The sequence below is a fragment of the Ursus americanus genome, chromosome 19 (assembly GCF_024610735.1).
Source record: "Ursus americanus isolate L20-20 chromosome 19, mUrsAme1.1.p, whole genome shotgun sequence".
NCBI classification, from domain to species: Eukaryota; Metazoa; Chordata; class Mammalia; order Carnivora; family Ursidae; genus Ursus; species Ursus americanus.
The window spans coordinates 48241613-48258064 of record NC_142145.1 but is presented as its reverse complement, the minus strand read 5'-3'; the positions used below and the strand labels follow the sequence as shown (position 1 = coordinate 48258064).

Here is a 16452-nt window from a genome sequence, read left to right as displayed (position 1 = left end):
CAGGCCTGGTCTAAGTCAGATTCAGACATTTCTGGAGCTTGTGATGGCTTTACCAGCACCGTGGTGGGTATCCTGGCATTTCAGAATTGGAGCCAGGGAGCCACTCGCTTGGCCTTGAAAGCAGCTCTCAGATTTGCTTCTGAGTGGACAATCACACGTGCCTCCACGTGGTAACATTAGCACATTCTCAACTCTGAAGACAAGTTGTTACCACACACGCTTATAAATACTCTCGTGTTATTTATCTCACTGTTTGGGTTTTAAGGCACTAGGCGTTGGCTTGTCTTTTATTTCATTTTATTTTCACATCAACAGCTGCCCAATAAAAGATTCACGTAAGACCTAAAAGCCTGGGATTATCCAGGTGCTAGTAAGTGATGCTACAGTCCCGTGTCCTCGAGGAAGATACACCCCCTGGCATTCATAATCTATTTTTTGTGGGTGTCCAGTACTGGCTTTTAAAGCGGTTTTAGCTTTTTTTCCTCAGGGATTTTTAAAGAGAAATAAGTAGGAAATGTCTAGGTCTTGATGAGCAAAGAATGGTCTCATTGAATACGTTAAGTATATGAATGAATCCTCTTATGTATGGGACACATGCATTTTTACTTAGCCCCACGTTGGAAGGCCAGCTTCTTGCTCTAGCACCATGACGGTTTCCCCAAGGCTAGGACAGCTGTGGATGCAGAAATCAATAACACTGTGCTTGCCGGGAGTTTATCCACAGTCACGAGTTTTCAGCTTAAGAGAGTCAGATAACTTATTTGTGATCGACGTAGCGCTTTGTGTAAAAAATTCAGTCTTTATGCTCATCCAGTGGGGAAATGAATCACAAGTAAGATTTTCGACCTTTATCAAAGGCAAAAACTTGCATCTTCTTTTGACGTCTTTTCCTTTCCTCCCCAAGATCTGGAAGTTAGCACCTGATGATATTTTGCACTGACTGTGGAATCCGTGTTTGGTGCCGTTCTTAAAGTTAGCCACAGCTTTTGTGTGGAGTGAGCGGGGACATCTGAGAAGCACTTCAGAGGGAAATAGCTGAATACCGTAACTACCCAACCCCAGAAAGAAATAAGGTTAATGAAAAGCTGTCATCCTAGGGAAGGGAGGTCTCGGATTCATATCAGGAGAGGAAGAGAGAGTTGTGTGTCTTTGGAGGTCTGTCAGAAACCAGAGGAAGGTGTTCTTGGAGAAACAGAACTCCCTATCACATGGGTCTGTCACATCAGGAAGACAAACCCCTGACCAGTCTCTATTCCATGGGCACAGGTAAACTCCTTTCTCGTGACCTGCTAGTCTAGTCCTCAGTTGTGAGCGAATGAGAAACACTGATTGTTGGCAAAACCTACAAAGAGAATAAGCATAAAGATTCTCTAAAGCACTTGAATTTCCCAACAAACCTTCTTCATTATGTGGATTTCATAAGGCTAAGCATAGAGCGTAAAACAGAAATAGGTGAGAAGATAAGCTACTTTTATTTTTGCTATTATTCTAACTAAATTAGAATTTTGTTGTGGGTTTGGGTTGTGTGTTTGGTTTTTTGTTGTTGTTGTTGTTTTTTTTTTTTTTTTTTGGCCTGTTGTCAGTATTGTTCCACTAGAACCTTCCATAATGCTACATCCATTATGGAGGAATGCATACACCACCTTCCCGCTGTTAATCTCTAGGACAGTGTTTTTAAACTACAAATGAACTAAGATACTTTTTTACAGGAGATAGATGTGGCAGTAAAAACCCACCTTCCCTATCTTTACTAGTACACTTACTGAGCCTCCTCAGTTTAAAGAGAAGATTGCAGATGCAGAGGCCACTGGATCAATTCTTAAATGTGAGTAGAGTCAAGAAAGACAGATCTCTCCAGGACCATCCCATAGCAGCAGCCAGGGTCATCCTGATACGTAGATTGAGTGCAGCTATACTTCTTAGAATAAGGTGAGGGATACCAATCAGGCTACTGTTCCCCAGAAATCTTTCCTTTCTGGTCTGTCCTGGGGCCCAAAATGTTGGCATTAGGGCGCTAGGTCTTTGGGTCTGCGACACACGTTGATTTGATAAACACTGTCTGAATAGCGACTGTGCACCATAGACGGCTAGCTGCTAGTTGGGGATGTGCCCTCTAAGAGCAAACAAGTACTCAAAGATGAGAGAAAGAGGAAACACTTCCACCTGGGAGGATTATGTGGTAGGTGGACTGGAATTTTCCTGTTGGATATGGGCAGAGGAAATTCTAAGAGAAGAGATGCAGAAGTGCAGAGGAAGATGGAATAAACACATGTCAAACCAGGCCATGAAAGCCTTGATTTAATACCACCTGACCAAGTAGTAGGGGCTGAATATTCTAGAGCAAGCAGAGGTCAGAGTTATGGGTAAGGAAGACACATGTGCGAAAGATGCAGAGTGGAGTGAATGGAGAGGAGTCAGAGGGAGGAAGAGCAGTTAAGAGGGTAACACCCACCCTAGGTCATGATGAGTGAGGGAAGGAAGAGATGCTTGTGATGACATGGTGAAGGGCATAACAATAAAGGGAGGGTAAGCTCAGTTTGAGACATGCCAGGTTGCTGGTGCTGGCAGGACATCCCAGAGAAAGTGGACCCTCCGACTACGAGATGGAGATAAGGACCAGGAGAGCTGATGACAGAGAAGAGCCACCAGGAGCTGGAGCGGAAGTCAGTGAGTTGGCTTCCGGGAGAAAACTCTTTATCGCAAAGGCTTCTCAAGTCTCTCACTTATGGAGCAAGATAACCCTAGAAAGGGACACGTTGAAACTAGTCCTAACCATTAGCATAAACTCTCTTATGGCTCAGTAGAAGGTCTGCCGATAAATCCAAGGGCGACATCATGGATAGCCTTAAATAAGGAGAGCTGGGTCCAGAGCTGAGGTTCTCAACTAAGGGAGAACCGAGATGGGTGGGCTGGTTGGGGCCATGGATAGTGTGAGGGCACGGTGGGCATCCATCAGGCCTAGAAAGGAGAGTGGGGCAGAGAGATCGCCCACTGAGGCAGGAAGTCCTGCTTCACTATTCTGTCCTGACCAGCTGGTGGGGGGGGAGGGGGCCAAGAGGATCAAGAAAAACACAGGGTGGGAGGCCCACCTACCCTTCATCTCCCCAGCACTTCTGCCCACCTGGCCCAAAAGGCTTTCCATTTCTATGGAAAGAATGAGTATGGATCTCTTTCGCTTACTCCTGTAGAAAAGTAAGATTTCAGAAACTCAAAAATTCTGGAGAGTAGAATATTTGAGAACAGTGCCCTCCTAGGTACAGTCATTTCAACGTAAGAAGACCAGAATTCCTGTGCCAGCTCCACCGCGGGACAGTGACTGGCCCCGTCTCATCCTCCTGGGTGTATCTGTCTTCAGGAGCTAGTGTTGAATGAGAAGCTTGGTGTCTCTGGCTCTACATGTCCTCAAATGTGCTCTGGGAATAAAAGGTCATAGATGAAGTTCACGTGACATAACGTATATGAAACTACCTCAAAAATTCATTCCCTCTGCAAATCCTGGTTGTGGTGTATTTGCGTGCAGTTCCCCGTTGCCCCTAAGGACTTACAGAAAAAACAACCCCGGGTTATGTGAGCTTCTCTAGGATGATAAAGGATGAACAGATATTTGCCTTCTTCCTTTGGGAATAAAATGGTGTCCCTTTTTTTTTTTTTTCTCAGCTGCCTAATTAGATGGTCACCTGTTTTTTTCTCTAGCCCATCTTCCCTGTTTGCATTATTAGACTAACAAACTGGGAAAGCGGACCCTCTTCTCAGCCCAGCCCATCGAGCCCTTTCCCACCAAGACCCTCTGAGCTGGTGCACAGGTGAGGGGACACTCAGCCTCGAGGACAGCGGCGTCCCCATGGCACGGTCGGTGGAGGAGACAGGAGGGCCAGGAGTGAGGTGACAGAGAAGAGGCTGGCAGTTGGTGTGTGAGGGAATTAGCAGGACGGTGCCTCTCGACATCTGATGGCATTTTTCATTGAACTTTTTATCCCACAGCACCTTGCACAGTGCTCGGCATATAAAAGGTTGTTAATAAATATTTGTCAAATTAATGAAAAGAGGAGGAAACAAGTAGGAGGGAATCCCCCATCCCACCCTGCAAGGTTTTTCTGCTGGTGACAGAACAGTCTCAGACGACTAAGGGAGCCCAGGTGAATGGTGTGGCCACTGCTGCGGTGTCGGCGTGAAGCTGTCCCTCCCCTAAAATACCCGTGGCTACCAGCGAGCTGTGTGCCATTAAGATATATTCTAAATGCCTGGAGCAGAGAGGGTGAGCTTAGTAAAGAAATCTTTTTGTTTAAAAAAAAAAAAATACCATCCACAATAGTATGGGGAAACAAGCGGCACTCCTTTATGTATTTTGGACGTCTACATTTTTTTAGTTCGAGAGTTTATAGGATTAATTCTTCACTACCAGTCAGTGGATTTCATGTTCACGCCATCTATGTTTTTTTTATATTTTAGGTCCTCCTGGCCCCAGGGGTCCAAAAGGTGACAGAGGACAGCAGGGACCTCCTGGTCCCACTGGCAACAAAGGACAGAAAGGAGAGAAGGGGGAGCCTGGTCCACCTGGCCCCGCCGGTGAGAGGGGCCCAATTGGGCCCGTTGGCCCCCCTGGAGAGCGTGGCGGCAAAGGCTCCAAAGGCTTGCAGGGCCCCAAGGGCTCCCGTGGATCCCCCGGGAAGCCTGGCCCTCAGGGCCCCAGTGGGGACCCAGGCCCCCCCGGCCCACCAGGCAAGGACGGACTCCCTGGCCCTCAGGGCCCTCCTGGCTTCCAGGGACTGCAGGGCACCGTGGGAGAGCCGGGGGTGCCTGGACCACGGGGGCTGCCAGGTTTGCCTGGGGTGCCAGGCATGCCAGGCCCAAAGGGCCCCCCCGGCCCCCCAGGCCCGTCAGGGGCAGCGATGCCCCTAGCCCTGCAGAACGAGCCCACCTCCGCACCCGAGGCCAACGGTGAGTCTGAGCCTTCCCTCGCACCCGGGTCAGGGGCGCTGTGTGCACTTGTGGCCGGCCCCAGCATGCAGCCCCGTGGGCCCCCCACGCCCCGCTTTACTTGGCTTCGAAGGCACCGTGTGGGCAGGCACACGGCCTCCGCTGCTCTCACAGGCCTCTGCGCCAGGCGCTGTCACTCGAGCACATGTGTCTCTCTCAGCGCCGTCATGTTCCCTCGCACTTGTTTATTTAGCGGAGTCAGGCCCTCAGGGACAAACGCGTCCCCAGACATTTCCTTCATGCAAGTCTGAGGCTGGCGACCCCCAACCAACCTTGTTCTCATTTTATGCCTTTCACCTTGGGGACAGACGACCCTCAGTAACCGTGAAGATGGAACTTTCTGTGGCTAAAGCCCAGATTGCACGGTTTTGAGAAGGCATGCTGGTGCTCCTAGCTTTTTTATAATTATTAAATTCGATTACCAGATTTTGATAATTCGGCAAAACCCTCAATGTTTGGTTAGCAACCAAGCCTATTTTTCTCTCCTTTGAATCACACCCAATTCCACTTGATTTCCTTAAGCATGATTCTGGTCATCGTTTTTCCACAAGCCCAGTTCCGGTTCTGGTTTCTCCCATCTCTTTATTGATGGGTTCCACATGACTCCAGACTGATGTGACACATCTGTGTCTGCTTAGCCTTTTGTTGTTGTTTCTGTGATTTCTGTCATCGTAAAGACTAATCCAGACGCAGAGGAACTGAGACCCGCCGTCAGTAATTTTCCAGGCTCTGTAGTTTTAACTACTGTGTGCTCTGCGACTTGCCCCCCCCGCCCCAGTCTTTGCTCCCAGTGTGTCTGTCCCGGGCAGTCGCAGGCTCACACACAGACGCGGGAACTGCTCCCGGCCATCTTCGGCCTTCGAGGGAAACCAGGCCAAAGCCGTGGCCTCGTAAACATAACTGAAGAAAGGCGTAGTGCTTTGTGTGTGTGTTGGTTTTTTAATTACTATTTTAAACGTTTGCATTCCTAGGCTGCCCGCCTCACTGGAAGAACTTCACGGACAAATGCTACTATTTTTCGGTTGAGAAAGAAATTTTTGAGGATGCGAAACTCTTCTGTGAAGACAAGTCTTCACATCTCGTTTTCATAAACACAAGAGAGGAACAGGTATGTTTGTGGCACGCTTGGAGAAAACTATAATTTAAGGATCGTTTGCATCTGGAAATTGCATGCTTAACTGGGGATTCAAAGGTATCAAAAATCCATAGTCATATAAACACAGAAGGCTGCACGATGGAGATTTGGGCTTTATCCAGTGACAAGCAGCATTCACGCACAGGAATGACGTCCTCTTGCTTCCACCTGGAAGATAGATACTGCTTTATTAAGCCTAGAGATGGGTGGCTCCTCCCAGTGGCTGTGGAAAGAGCTATAATGCAGAAGAGAAGCCTGCTGGCCTGCACCAAACACCTGTGGAGAGAGAAGCCGAGGGACATGAGCAGTGTAGGGGCGGGTGCAAGGGACCAGATATATGACCTCAGCAGTAGAGAAGGCCACGGGGCAGAGCTCACACGTGATAGCACTGGTGACCACTCCCTAGGCCCCTGCTATGTGCCAGGCCCTGCAGAAGGCATTTCTCCTTTACACCTCACAGCAACCCTAGAACCTATGGGTATTATCATCCCCCTTTTACAGATAAGAAAACTGAGGCCCCACAAGGTTTAATGGCTTTAATCATAGGATGAGAAGTAAATGCAGAGCTGAGACTGAAACTGAGGTCCCTCTAGCTACAACGCCAATGCTGTTCGGTGCCACACTGTTCCAGCAGACTCCTTCCTTTTCCCTAAGTATCTTCAGCACACACAGCCCCGAAAACAGATGTTTCCTGCAGTAACTGATTGGGGATGGCCATCCAGTCAGGTGCCCGGGCTTCCGATATGTGGACTTGGGTCCAATCTCAGCTCAGCCACTTACTACATGTTGGTGGCACAGTAGGCATGGGAGCTGGCCAGAGGAAGAGCTCGATAATGCCACAGCTGTTGGTATTATCAGCACGCTGGAGCGACGGGTGAGAGAAGGGGGGATGGAGCCTGCTGGCATTCATTACATTGTCTGGGTGATTTAGAAGAGGAAGAGCGTCCCTTTAGATATCGCTTACAAACTTACAGAAGGAAAAAGTGTCAAAGCCCCAAAACACTGCAAAACAACACAGGTACAATAAAAAAAAAAAAAAAGAGCAGAAGCCTGTACATACTCCAACACACATTCTCTGTTAACTGTCCTTCCCCCCACCAGTGTTGCGGGGGAAGGGGGAATCCCTCTAGAGATCTGTTCCCCCAAATAATACCACACTGTCCCTGATTAATCTTTCAGCAATGGATAAAGAAGCAAATGGTAGGGAGAGAGAGCCACTGGATCGGCCTCACGGACTCGGAGCGTGAAAATGAGTGGAAGTGGCTGGATGGGACGTCTCCAGAGTATAAGTGAGTGTTCAGAACCTTCCAGGCTGTTCTGTTTCTCCCCCCTTGCCTGAGCCCTTGCGGTCTCTTCTTGAACCACCCCGTGTCCTGGAAGCCCCTCACACTGAGGCTTCTGCTCTTAGTTGCGTGTTTTCACGTGTGGTTGAGAATCAATAGGCTATAAACTAGGGTTTTTTTTTTTTTTCTTTTCATGGCTGAATTTTTTTCATTTCTATGGAAAAAAAAATGAGAGACTCATCAAATCTCACAGTTTGGTACTTGAGGTGAGGCGTTCTCTTCAAACGCGGCCGTGAAGGATGAGACTACTTCAGGCATGCTCAGAGCTCACCCCTGTTCACGGGCCGGGCGCTCCCTTCAGGATGACACCGTCCATGGCCCTGACCCCAGCTGCGCTTCTGGCCAGAGTGTGATTAGGAACTACGAGTTTATGACAGGTGCACCAGGAACAAAAGTATGGTGTGGGGGGGATAATCGTCCCCTAGGGGTTTGAAAAAGGCCTTGTAAGTCTGGTGTGACCTGAGTTCTGGAAAGGCAGCAACGAAGACTGGAGACCCTTTACAAGACGTGCTCAGGCTCCCAGGCCCACGGAGACGTCTGGGCCCCGAATTCCACCCCTGCAGGGGGCATGCCAACTCCTTCCTTCCTACTACCCCACGGCCAGAAGATGGCTGAACTGTACCCATTTGAATTTCGCTTCTTCCAACTCCTCCTTTGCCTCTAATGAATGTGAAAAGATGCAACAAACTGCACACATGGAGCAGAATTTATGAAAACTCACCTCTGAATAACCAGCCTGCCTTTGCCGGAGGAGAGAAGGCAGACCCTGCAGCGGCACAAGCCGTGGTTTGGAGACAGCCGTGATCGAGGCACCCGGGGAGGAGACAGTGAGGCGTTTCAGGGCTGAGACAGTGCCGGGGGTATTGAGGCAGGGCCTGTAGCAGTCAAAGAGGGGGAACAGGGGCCAGAGGCGGTGGAGAAGCCAGTGAGAGCTTTTAAAATGTTTCTGTGGGGGCGCCTGGGTGGCTCAGTCAGTGAAGCATCCGACTCTTGAGATTTCAGCTCAGGTCATGATCTCAGGGTGGTGAGATCGAGCCCCGAGTCAGGCTGTGCCCTCAGCGGGGAGTCTGCTTGAGGTTCTCTCTCTCCCTCTGTCCACTCTCCCCACTCGTGTGCACTCTTTCTAAAAAATCTTTTTTTAAAATTTATTTGAGAGCGAGCAAGCATGGGGAGTAGGGACAGAGGGAGAGGGAGAAGCAGACTCCCTGCTGAGTAGGGAGCCCGACACAGGATTTGATCCCCAGATCCCGGGACCATGATCTGAGTGTGCCTGGGCACAGGTAGACAAATCTCCCACGTGACAAGCAGGATTGGAGGGTATCGACAGAAACCAGAATAAGGCCATTTCTTTACAACACCGTGACCAAACATCAGGATGGAGCATTGGAAGGTTTTAAGTCTGCTCTGAAGGTGAGCCTCACAGTGCCTCTTGGGCGAGTGGCTACCGGCCTGCTGGGCCACCAGATCTCCTGTCTGCTCCCTCTGCACCTGTCCTTGAGGAGAGGAAGCTCTACCACACCCTGGCACTGGGGCGGGGGGGGAGCCCAAGGAGAGCACCCAGCATGGCAGAGATGAACCTCAGGAGACTCAAAACAGTTGGGAGGGTGGTGGTAGAGATGGAACACAGAAGTCATTAAAGGATAAAGACAAATCTTGTCTTAGACAAGACTGCCAGCACTTTTTTTTTTTTAAGGGAGTTGAGGGTAGGTGAGCTTGAAAAAAAAAAACATCAGCCGCCTCCACTTTCCTCACAGCCCTAAGTGCGAAAAAGGTCTAGGAGAGAGTCACTAAGAAATTCAGTCAGAAGCCCTCCACCAAGAAAAAACTGGATTGGCCATATGGGATGGATTGAGCTGGAACGTTACAGTCGTCACTGGCTTTCCCCAAGGGACACTTTTCTCCTCTTCCCTGGGCTCTCGCAAGAGTTGGGGGATGTGGGAGGAGAGCACCAGTGTCAGCACCTGGGACCTGAGGAGGATTAGATCACCAGACACCTTCCCAGGAACTCCGTCCCCGGCCGCAGCCACCGTGGAGCCTCGCGAGAGCCTTGGCTTCTGCACCCTAGCCACAGGACCCCTGTGCCTCTCGTTTTCCACCCAAAGGAACACATATACTTGACAAGTCCCCAGGACCAAGTTTTAAAAGCAAGAATAAATTAGGCAGACGTATTATGAGGCCTCAACAACGAAAGGCTGATTTAATTTGACATAGAATAATAAACACTGCTCAAACTAGAAGAAGAGCCAGTGCAGTGAGGTCTGGGTTCCAGGCTTTGACGTGGCCTTCGTAGCTGCCAGCTACTCAAGCGTGCGAAATCTCATGTCCTCATCTAGCAACGAGTCTTACCTCCGTCAGTATTGTGAAAATGAGATGGGATTAGGTATATAAAGCGTTTAGGACCATGTGTGGCCTGTGGCAAGTGCTCAAGAAATGTCACCTTCTAGTATTAGTATTATCACTATCATTGTCATGATCGTATCTATCTTCACACCAGTCAGTAACTGCGGAATAATACCGCCTGGCATGTCGGTATTTTGCCACACACAGTACCTCACTCAGATCCCACACCAGGGTCTTAAAGAAGAACATTCTCCACCATGGCCTGGGGATGGGTTCTGGGCTTCAGGCTCTTAGGGGTCTCTCACCAGTATGTCTCCCCAAGTACTTCTCCGTCTGTCCGGACTCACCTTCACCTCCTCCTCCGTGCTTCTGGCGCCTCCCTGTGCCTTGTCCAGGCTGTAGAAGCATCAGTCAAGTCTCCAGCTGTCCTTTTACCCTTTTCCTCTAACACACCACCCTCACACCCACACCCACACCCACACACAGAGCTATCCTTATTTTTTCTCATTTCATCACAGATCTGTGAAAACTTCTTTCCTGGCCAGCGTCAGACCCCTGACTGGAGATTGGGATCCAGTAGCCCACTGTCCTGTGTCCACATTCACTAAATTATCCTGGAGAGTCCATTGTGTGCTGGCCTCTGTGCTGGCCTGGAGGATCTTTTCTAGAGTGTAGGGGCAGCAGTGAGTGAAACATGTTGCTCTCCTACTCATGTAAAAAACAACAAAAAACAAAGTCTGATTTCCAAGACCGCGTCACAATCAAGAAGACAGACATACCAATCCTAAATGCGGACACCGCAAAGAGCAGGGCTTCAAGGGAGATGTCAACATTCTCCTCGCAGTGGTTGATAGAACAAGTAGAAGAATCAGTAAGGATATGGTAAACACTATCAACTAACTTGGTTTAATTGATGTTTATGGACTATTTCATTCAACAGCTATAAATACACTCTTTTCAAGTACATTCAGTACATTCACCAAGATAAACTATATGCTGGGCCATCAAACAAGTCTCAGTGAATTTAAAAAGAACTGAAATTATGCAGAGTATGTTCTCTGACCAACACAAAATTAAGTTAGAAATCAATAACAAAAAGATATCTGCAAAATTGCCAAATAGTTGCAAATTAAAGGACACACCTCTAAATAACCCACGAATCAAAGAAGAAATCGGAAAGGAAAGTTGCAAATGTTGCAAAGAAAAGGAAAATACAACCTATCAAAATTTGTGGGATGCAGCTAACACAGTGTTTAGACTCCTTTAAATTGCTTATGTTTGGAAAAAAAAAAAAAGTTAAATTGAAAATCCATGATCTCAGCTTCCACTTTACATGGGAAGAAGAGGAGTAAATTAATCCCAAAACAAGTAGATGGAAGGAAATAATAACGACCTGAAAGCAATGACACAGAAAACAGACAAAAAAGACAGGATCAGTGAAACCAGGAGCACATCACAGCTGAGCTTTCTGCTGCTGATGGAATAAATGCAAGTATGTCGTCTGGCAGAGCTGGTCACTGTTCACGGAGCCTGCCCGGTAGGAGTGGGGGAATCGGGCACAAGTGGGATGTAGATTCCGCCCACTGGCTCGGCTCAGAGCACACCTGGAAGGGAGCCTTGTAAGGCCTTTCCTGCCCACCCTGCCGGCATCTGCCCACCTTAGATCAGCAGACATGTGATCATCTTCCCGAGGGTTTCTCAAAACACACTTGAAGCTCCTCTTGTCTGCTCGTTGGTCACCTGCACAGGACATCATTTGTTGGAAGTAGCCTGTCAGGTGATGAGTTACACTCCCATCTCTGCACTGGGCTGCCTCTCTGTCCATGCAGACCGCTCCATGTAATCTTACATATTGTGTTTTTTAGACTAGAGAGCCACAGAATGGTGGCCACCAGCAGGCAACCTTCGGAGTCCTCTAATTCACTAAAAACTCTGGTCTGTGCTTCGTGTTTCTAGCAGAGTGGTGCTGGCTTAGGCCACCGGCGAGAAATCTATACAGATCCTGGTATTGGGAGAAAATTCTACAGCAAAGTAACACTTCTCACAATGAAGAGTTTCCTATTTTGAGGCCAGGCTTTTACCAGCAGAAGTTTCTTGGCCATGCAGCCTCAGTCAATCTTGTGGTTGGTGAGAAAGTACGAAGTTGTGAGGTTGGAAGGGGCTATTCCAAGATTGAGAGTCTGTGCTCTGCTGCCATTGGGAGAAACCAAAATCCTTGGCGGGGAGGGTCGCGCCCACTGGCTGCTGCACTTGTGTGTTGCCAGCTGACTGCAGCAGCGAGTCCACCTGCTTCCCAGGTCCCTGGGGAACTTACAGTATGCTGCCCGGTACATACGTGTGTTGCTACCCAACCACGTCTGTGATGTGCCTGTTATAACATGGATTCAGGGGTTTGGGGCCCAGGCTTCAGCCATTTTCTTTCCAGAATCTACTTGTAAAGGAGGTTAAGGCACGGTTTAAGCTGAAATTCTTCTCTAAAACGTACACACTCTGTTTATCTGACATGGTTGGTTCTGTTGTGTTACAAGCGTGCAGACTCGGGGTATTGGCTACAAATCACTCCATGTGCTTTTGGCTTTTCCGCAGAGATGCCCTGAGACTGGGTGCTTAGGCTGCAAGAATTGCCCCCTGCAGCCTGGCTTTGGGCTCCTCTACCCCCCACCCACGCCAGTGTCCCCTCAGTCACTCACTTGCAGCCACAGGACTGCATCCTAGTTCTTGTCCCACAGGAAAACGTTGAGCACCGCATGTGAAGAATTCAGTGCCTTGGAAAAATAATGGAGAATGGTGATAAAGGTTATCTCCTTTCTTATCAGTTCTCTTTTGGTCAAGGCTCTTAAATCTCGTTTATCTACTTAAATGCAGGAAATGCAAGGGAAAAATACTAAACAGGTCTTCTATCAGAAGTCTTGTTTATACAACTTCCCAGGAAACTGAGATAAAGACTATCAAATGTCCCATCATTATACATTCAGGAATCACAGATCGCAAATTCTGTAAACAAAATTGCAATCAAACCCCCTACCATTGCTGGCAGAAATTAGCCAAACGTACATCAGCAGGACCCAACTGGTCAGGCATTGTTGACATTGCCGAAGGGGTCCTACAAGGTGGAGGGAAATACACACAAAAAAGCAGCCGTGAAAGTAACCTGTTTTTCCCTCCAACCTCATTTCTCTCTGGCATCACCATGGCAGTCTGAGATTTTTAATCCACTTGTTTCTTGCCTGTTACGTAAGTTGCGTGAAGGCTGGAATTCCGTCTTCTCTCGGCACTGCTGTGTTGCCATCACGAGGCATCATCATCCCTGGCGCATAGTAGGTGCTCTGTGGATATCTGTTGAGTGAATGTGTGAATGAATATTTCTAACGCTCCCTCCTAAGCATCATCCCATTTTTACTCTCTTCAGTTGATGTTTTCATCTAAATTATCTGTCACTAGATTTAAGTGAGGTCACTTTTCATTTTTTAAAAATCCCAATATTTGGTGTGGGGGAGGCAATTCTACCTCATCTTCTCACCCTTTAACTGTGAATTTCACCTGTCCTTTCCCACTGCCCTCTGGTCGTCCTGATACTCCTGTCAAAAGATGTAGGGCAATAGGGGCTGTATCCTCGGGTGACCCCAGGACACCCTATGGCTGACGGGGTAATGAGTCATCGTTTATGGGAAGAGCCTTCTACCGCACGTGTTTTTTCAGACCCTCCACATGAGGCAAGCTTGTCTTCTCAGGCACTAACCACAAGCTTTTATGCAAGAACCTGCTTTTTAGAGAAAATTCATATTTCATGTTTTGAGTCCTAGAGCACATCTAATTTATTGCATAGAAATAGAATCAAGAACAGCAAACTCTGGCAAAGTGGTGTTTTGAGCTGTGGCAGCCAAGTTAACAAGCCCCAAGTGAACTCATCCTAAAGAAAACTTGTTTTTGAGACTTTTGCTCCCAAAAAAATAGGGAAATGGATGAGTCATTTTCAGTAAGACTAAATTACTGTTTCTTTCTAAAGCAATCAGCTATCTACAACTTAGCCAGACTACCCCAACCCAGGGTTGGTGGTTGTAATCCTCGTAAACGTGTATCAGCAGTCCCTCACTTTCTCTGCCCGACTCCCCGACTTGTCACAGGCAAGGTATCCATATGTGCAAGGATCGCTCAGGGTTCTCAGGAGAGTGAGCGAGTGTGTGTATGTGTGTGTGTATCGTGTCCTCCGAGTGCACACACACACACACATACACACATGCCCAGAAGTCAGCATTCTAGTACACACTGGAAAGTTACTCATCTAACTGTGTTGCCAGAAGAATTTACTCCCTCAGCATTGCGATGAAGCAGCTCGCGAGTTGTGGCAAAGATAACAAGCCACAGGGAGAGGCTGCATTACCCACCACTCTGCAAAACAGCTGCTTTTTATTCTGAATAAGAACAGCTTTTTAAACAGTGCATTTTCATTCCGGGACAAATGACATGCTGCAGTTTTGTTTTTTACATTTCTCTGCTGTTCTTGGGTAAAGAAAACTTTTGCATGACTTGCAAATAACACTCAATTTCTGTTTTACTAAAAGGAATTGGAAAGCTGGACAGCCAGATAACTGGGGTCATGGCCACGGGCCAGGAGAAGACTGTGCTGGGCTGATTTATGCTGGGCAGTGGAATGACTTCCAGTGCGAAGAAGTCAATAACTTCATTTGCGAAAAGGACAGAGAGCCAGGTAAGCAGGAGAGGGGACCTAAGGTGGGCCGCGGAGCTTATATCCTGTTAAAGGGTGAGATGTGAGGGCTCTGAATGCAGGCGCTGCAGCTGGGGTCTAGTCTTGGTTCTGCCACTTACGAGGGGAGCAGGTGGTTAACCTCAGGGAAATAGTAACAGTATCTTCTTCATGGGGTTGGCGTGAGAGCCTAAATAAGTTAATAACTGTGCCTAACATATAGGAAGTAAATATTAGACTAACCGTTCGAGGTCATTGTCTTGAAATAGTGTCAGTTAACAAATTTGGTACCAGTGTTATATCTTTTTTATAGAGTTCCATCCACAGACATTTTAGGCGGCCAACCATTCAATTCCACATCTATTGAGCATGTAGTATGGGCCAGGTGCTATGCCAGATAATGGAGGGAGATAGTCTATACCCCTGAAAAGCTTATAAGCCAAAGAGGCTTTTGGATGTTTCTAGTTTTTATTTCAAAAGATCCTTATCAAAAGCTTCATTAAATACATGACCCTTTTCAGAAGGGGTATCTTTGTTTTCTTCATCAGAACTAGATTTAAACATTTTTGGTGAGAGAAAGAGGAAATGGGGAGTGAATCCTAATAAGCATGGATTTCTTTTGGAGGTGATGACGTGTTCTAAAGTTAGGTACTTCTAAATTGTACAAATGTGTGAGTATACTAAAAGCCATTGAATTGTATAGTTTAGGTGGGTGACTTTTATATGTGAATTATGTCTCATAAAACCTTTACAAAAATGCTGGTGGCAAACAAAAAAAAAACCTCCAATACGTTTTGCTCAAACTAGCGTTGCTAGTAACTGGGGCACAAATTATCCATACATCATTCAGCAGTCAGGCGTCTGACTCTTGATTTCGGCTCAGATCACGTGAGATCTCAGGGTCCTGGGATCGAGCCCCACAGTGGACTCCGCACTCAGTGGGGAGTCTGCCTGATGATTTTCTCTCCTTCTCTCTCCCTCCCCCTCCTTACCGTTCACACGTGCGCGTGCTCTCTAAAATAAAAAGCAGCAGCAGCAGCTTATTTTCTTGTCCAGGAGCTTTGGCCGAAGCGGCAGGCCTCTGGTCTGGCACACATCTAGGGTTCTGTGGATGTGTTCTTCGGGAATGGAGGCTGTGGCTACAGTCCTTGCGCTGTCCCTCAGACTCACTCAAGCTCACTGGTATCTCCCAGAAAGGAGCTTAGACCCTTGTCTGGTGCTCCAGTTTTGGCAGCTGTCACCAAGGGACATCTGTCCATGGCTTGGTTCCAGTGGCCAGTGGGGCTTATGCTCATGAATCATGCAAGACTATAACCAGCAGAGAAAGAGTAAACAGCTACCACCCCCAGGGCACAGCAAGAGGTAACAGACCCGGGAGCTCCGTCTTTCTGTAAAAGACACCTGTCAGCTTATCACCGTGGCTGTAGCCTGAGGCACAGGCTTGTAATTAAGCACACATCTAAGGACTGACTGTAGTCATTTCCAGAGGTCTCGGAGGGCAGTCACGATCTCCATGCTCTCTCTCTCTGCTGTGCTCCAGAGCACCAGCATCTCCTGGAGGGGATGCTCTTACACGTGTCTGGTGGGCTAGGGGACCTATCAGGTTGGCATACGTCCGAGGCATTCCCCTTGGGAACAGAGGCTGGGAGATACGATCTTTGAGGTCTTCCTGTGCCCACTGGGATTTCTGCAACTGCCACCCAGGGGACACCTCCTGATCACCTGGCTCTGGTGCCCAGCAGAGCTTACACTTGTGGTCCCACAGGACTGTATATATTTGCAGACTTGAAACACTGCTGCCTGAAGGTCTGACTTCCAATCAGCCTGCATCTAGGTGCTGAATGAGCTCTTCCCCTTTGGGACACTGACAAGCCTTGGCACACCCTCAACTACGAGGACCTATTAAAAATAAAATAAGCTGCCTGGACAACTGGAAAGTTTGAGAGACAACC

At 48.0% G+C, this 16452-nt stretch overlaps 2 protein-coding genes across 2 annotated transcripts in view; one reads left to right on the top strand and one right to left on the bottom strand.

The window, feature by feature from the left end:
• COLEC12 (collectin subfamily member 12) overlaps positions 1 to 16452 on the top strand; it is a 185866-nt gene that overhangs the window by 160676 nt on the left and 8738 nt on the right. The window contains exons 6-9 of the mRNA XM_045781968.2: positions 4450 to 4938; positions 5949 to 6085; positions 7292 to 7401; positions 14358 to 14503. Of these exons, the coding sequence (XP_045637924.1) occupies positions 4450 to 4938; positions 5949 to 6085; positions 7292 to 7401; positions 14358 to 14503 (882 nt within the window). The remainder of the gene's footprint in view (positions 1 to 4449; positions 4939 to 5948; positions 6086 to 7291; positions 7402 to 14357; positions 14504 to 16452) is intronic.
• LOC148108514 (uncharacterized) overlaps positions 6084 to 16452 on the bottom strand; it is a 71939-nt gene continuing 61570 nt past the window's right edge. The window contains exons 3-7 of the mRNA XM_087869940.1: positions 12947 to 13131; positions 12486 to 12560; positions 11454 to 11535; positions 8177 to 8330; positions 6084 to 6280 (exon numbers count right to left, since the gene is read on the bottom strand). Coding sequence (XP_087726066.1) covers positions 6248 to 6280; positions 8177 to 8330; positions 11454 to 11535; positions 12486 to 12560; positions 12947 to 12968 — 366 coding nt within the window. The 5' untranslated portion in view covers positions 12969 to 13131 and the 3' untranslated portion in view covers positions 6084 to 6247. The remainder of the gene's footprint in view (positions 6281 to 8176; positions 8331 to 11453; positions 11536 to 12485; positions 12561 to 12946; positions 13132 to 16452) is intronic.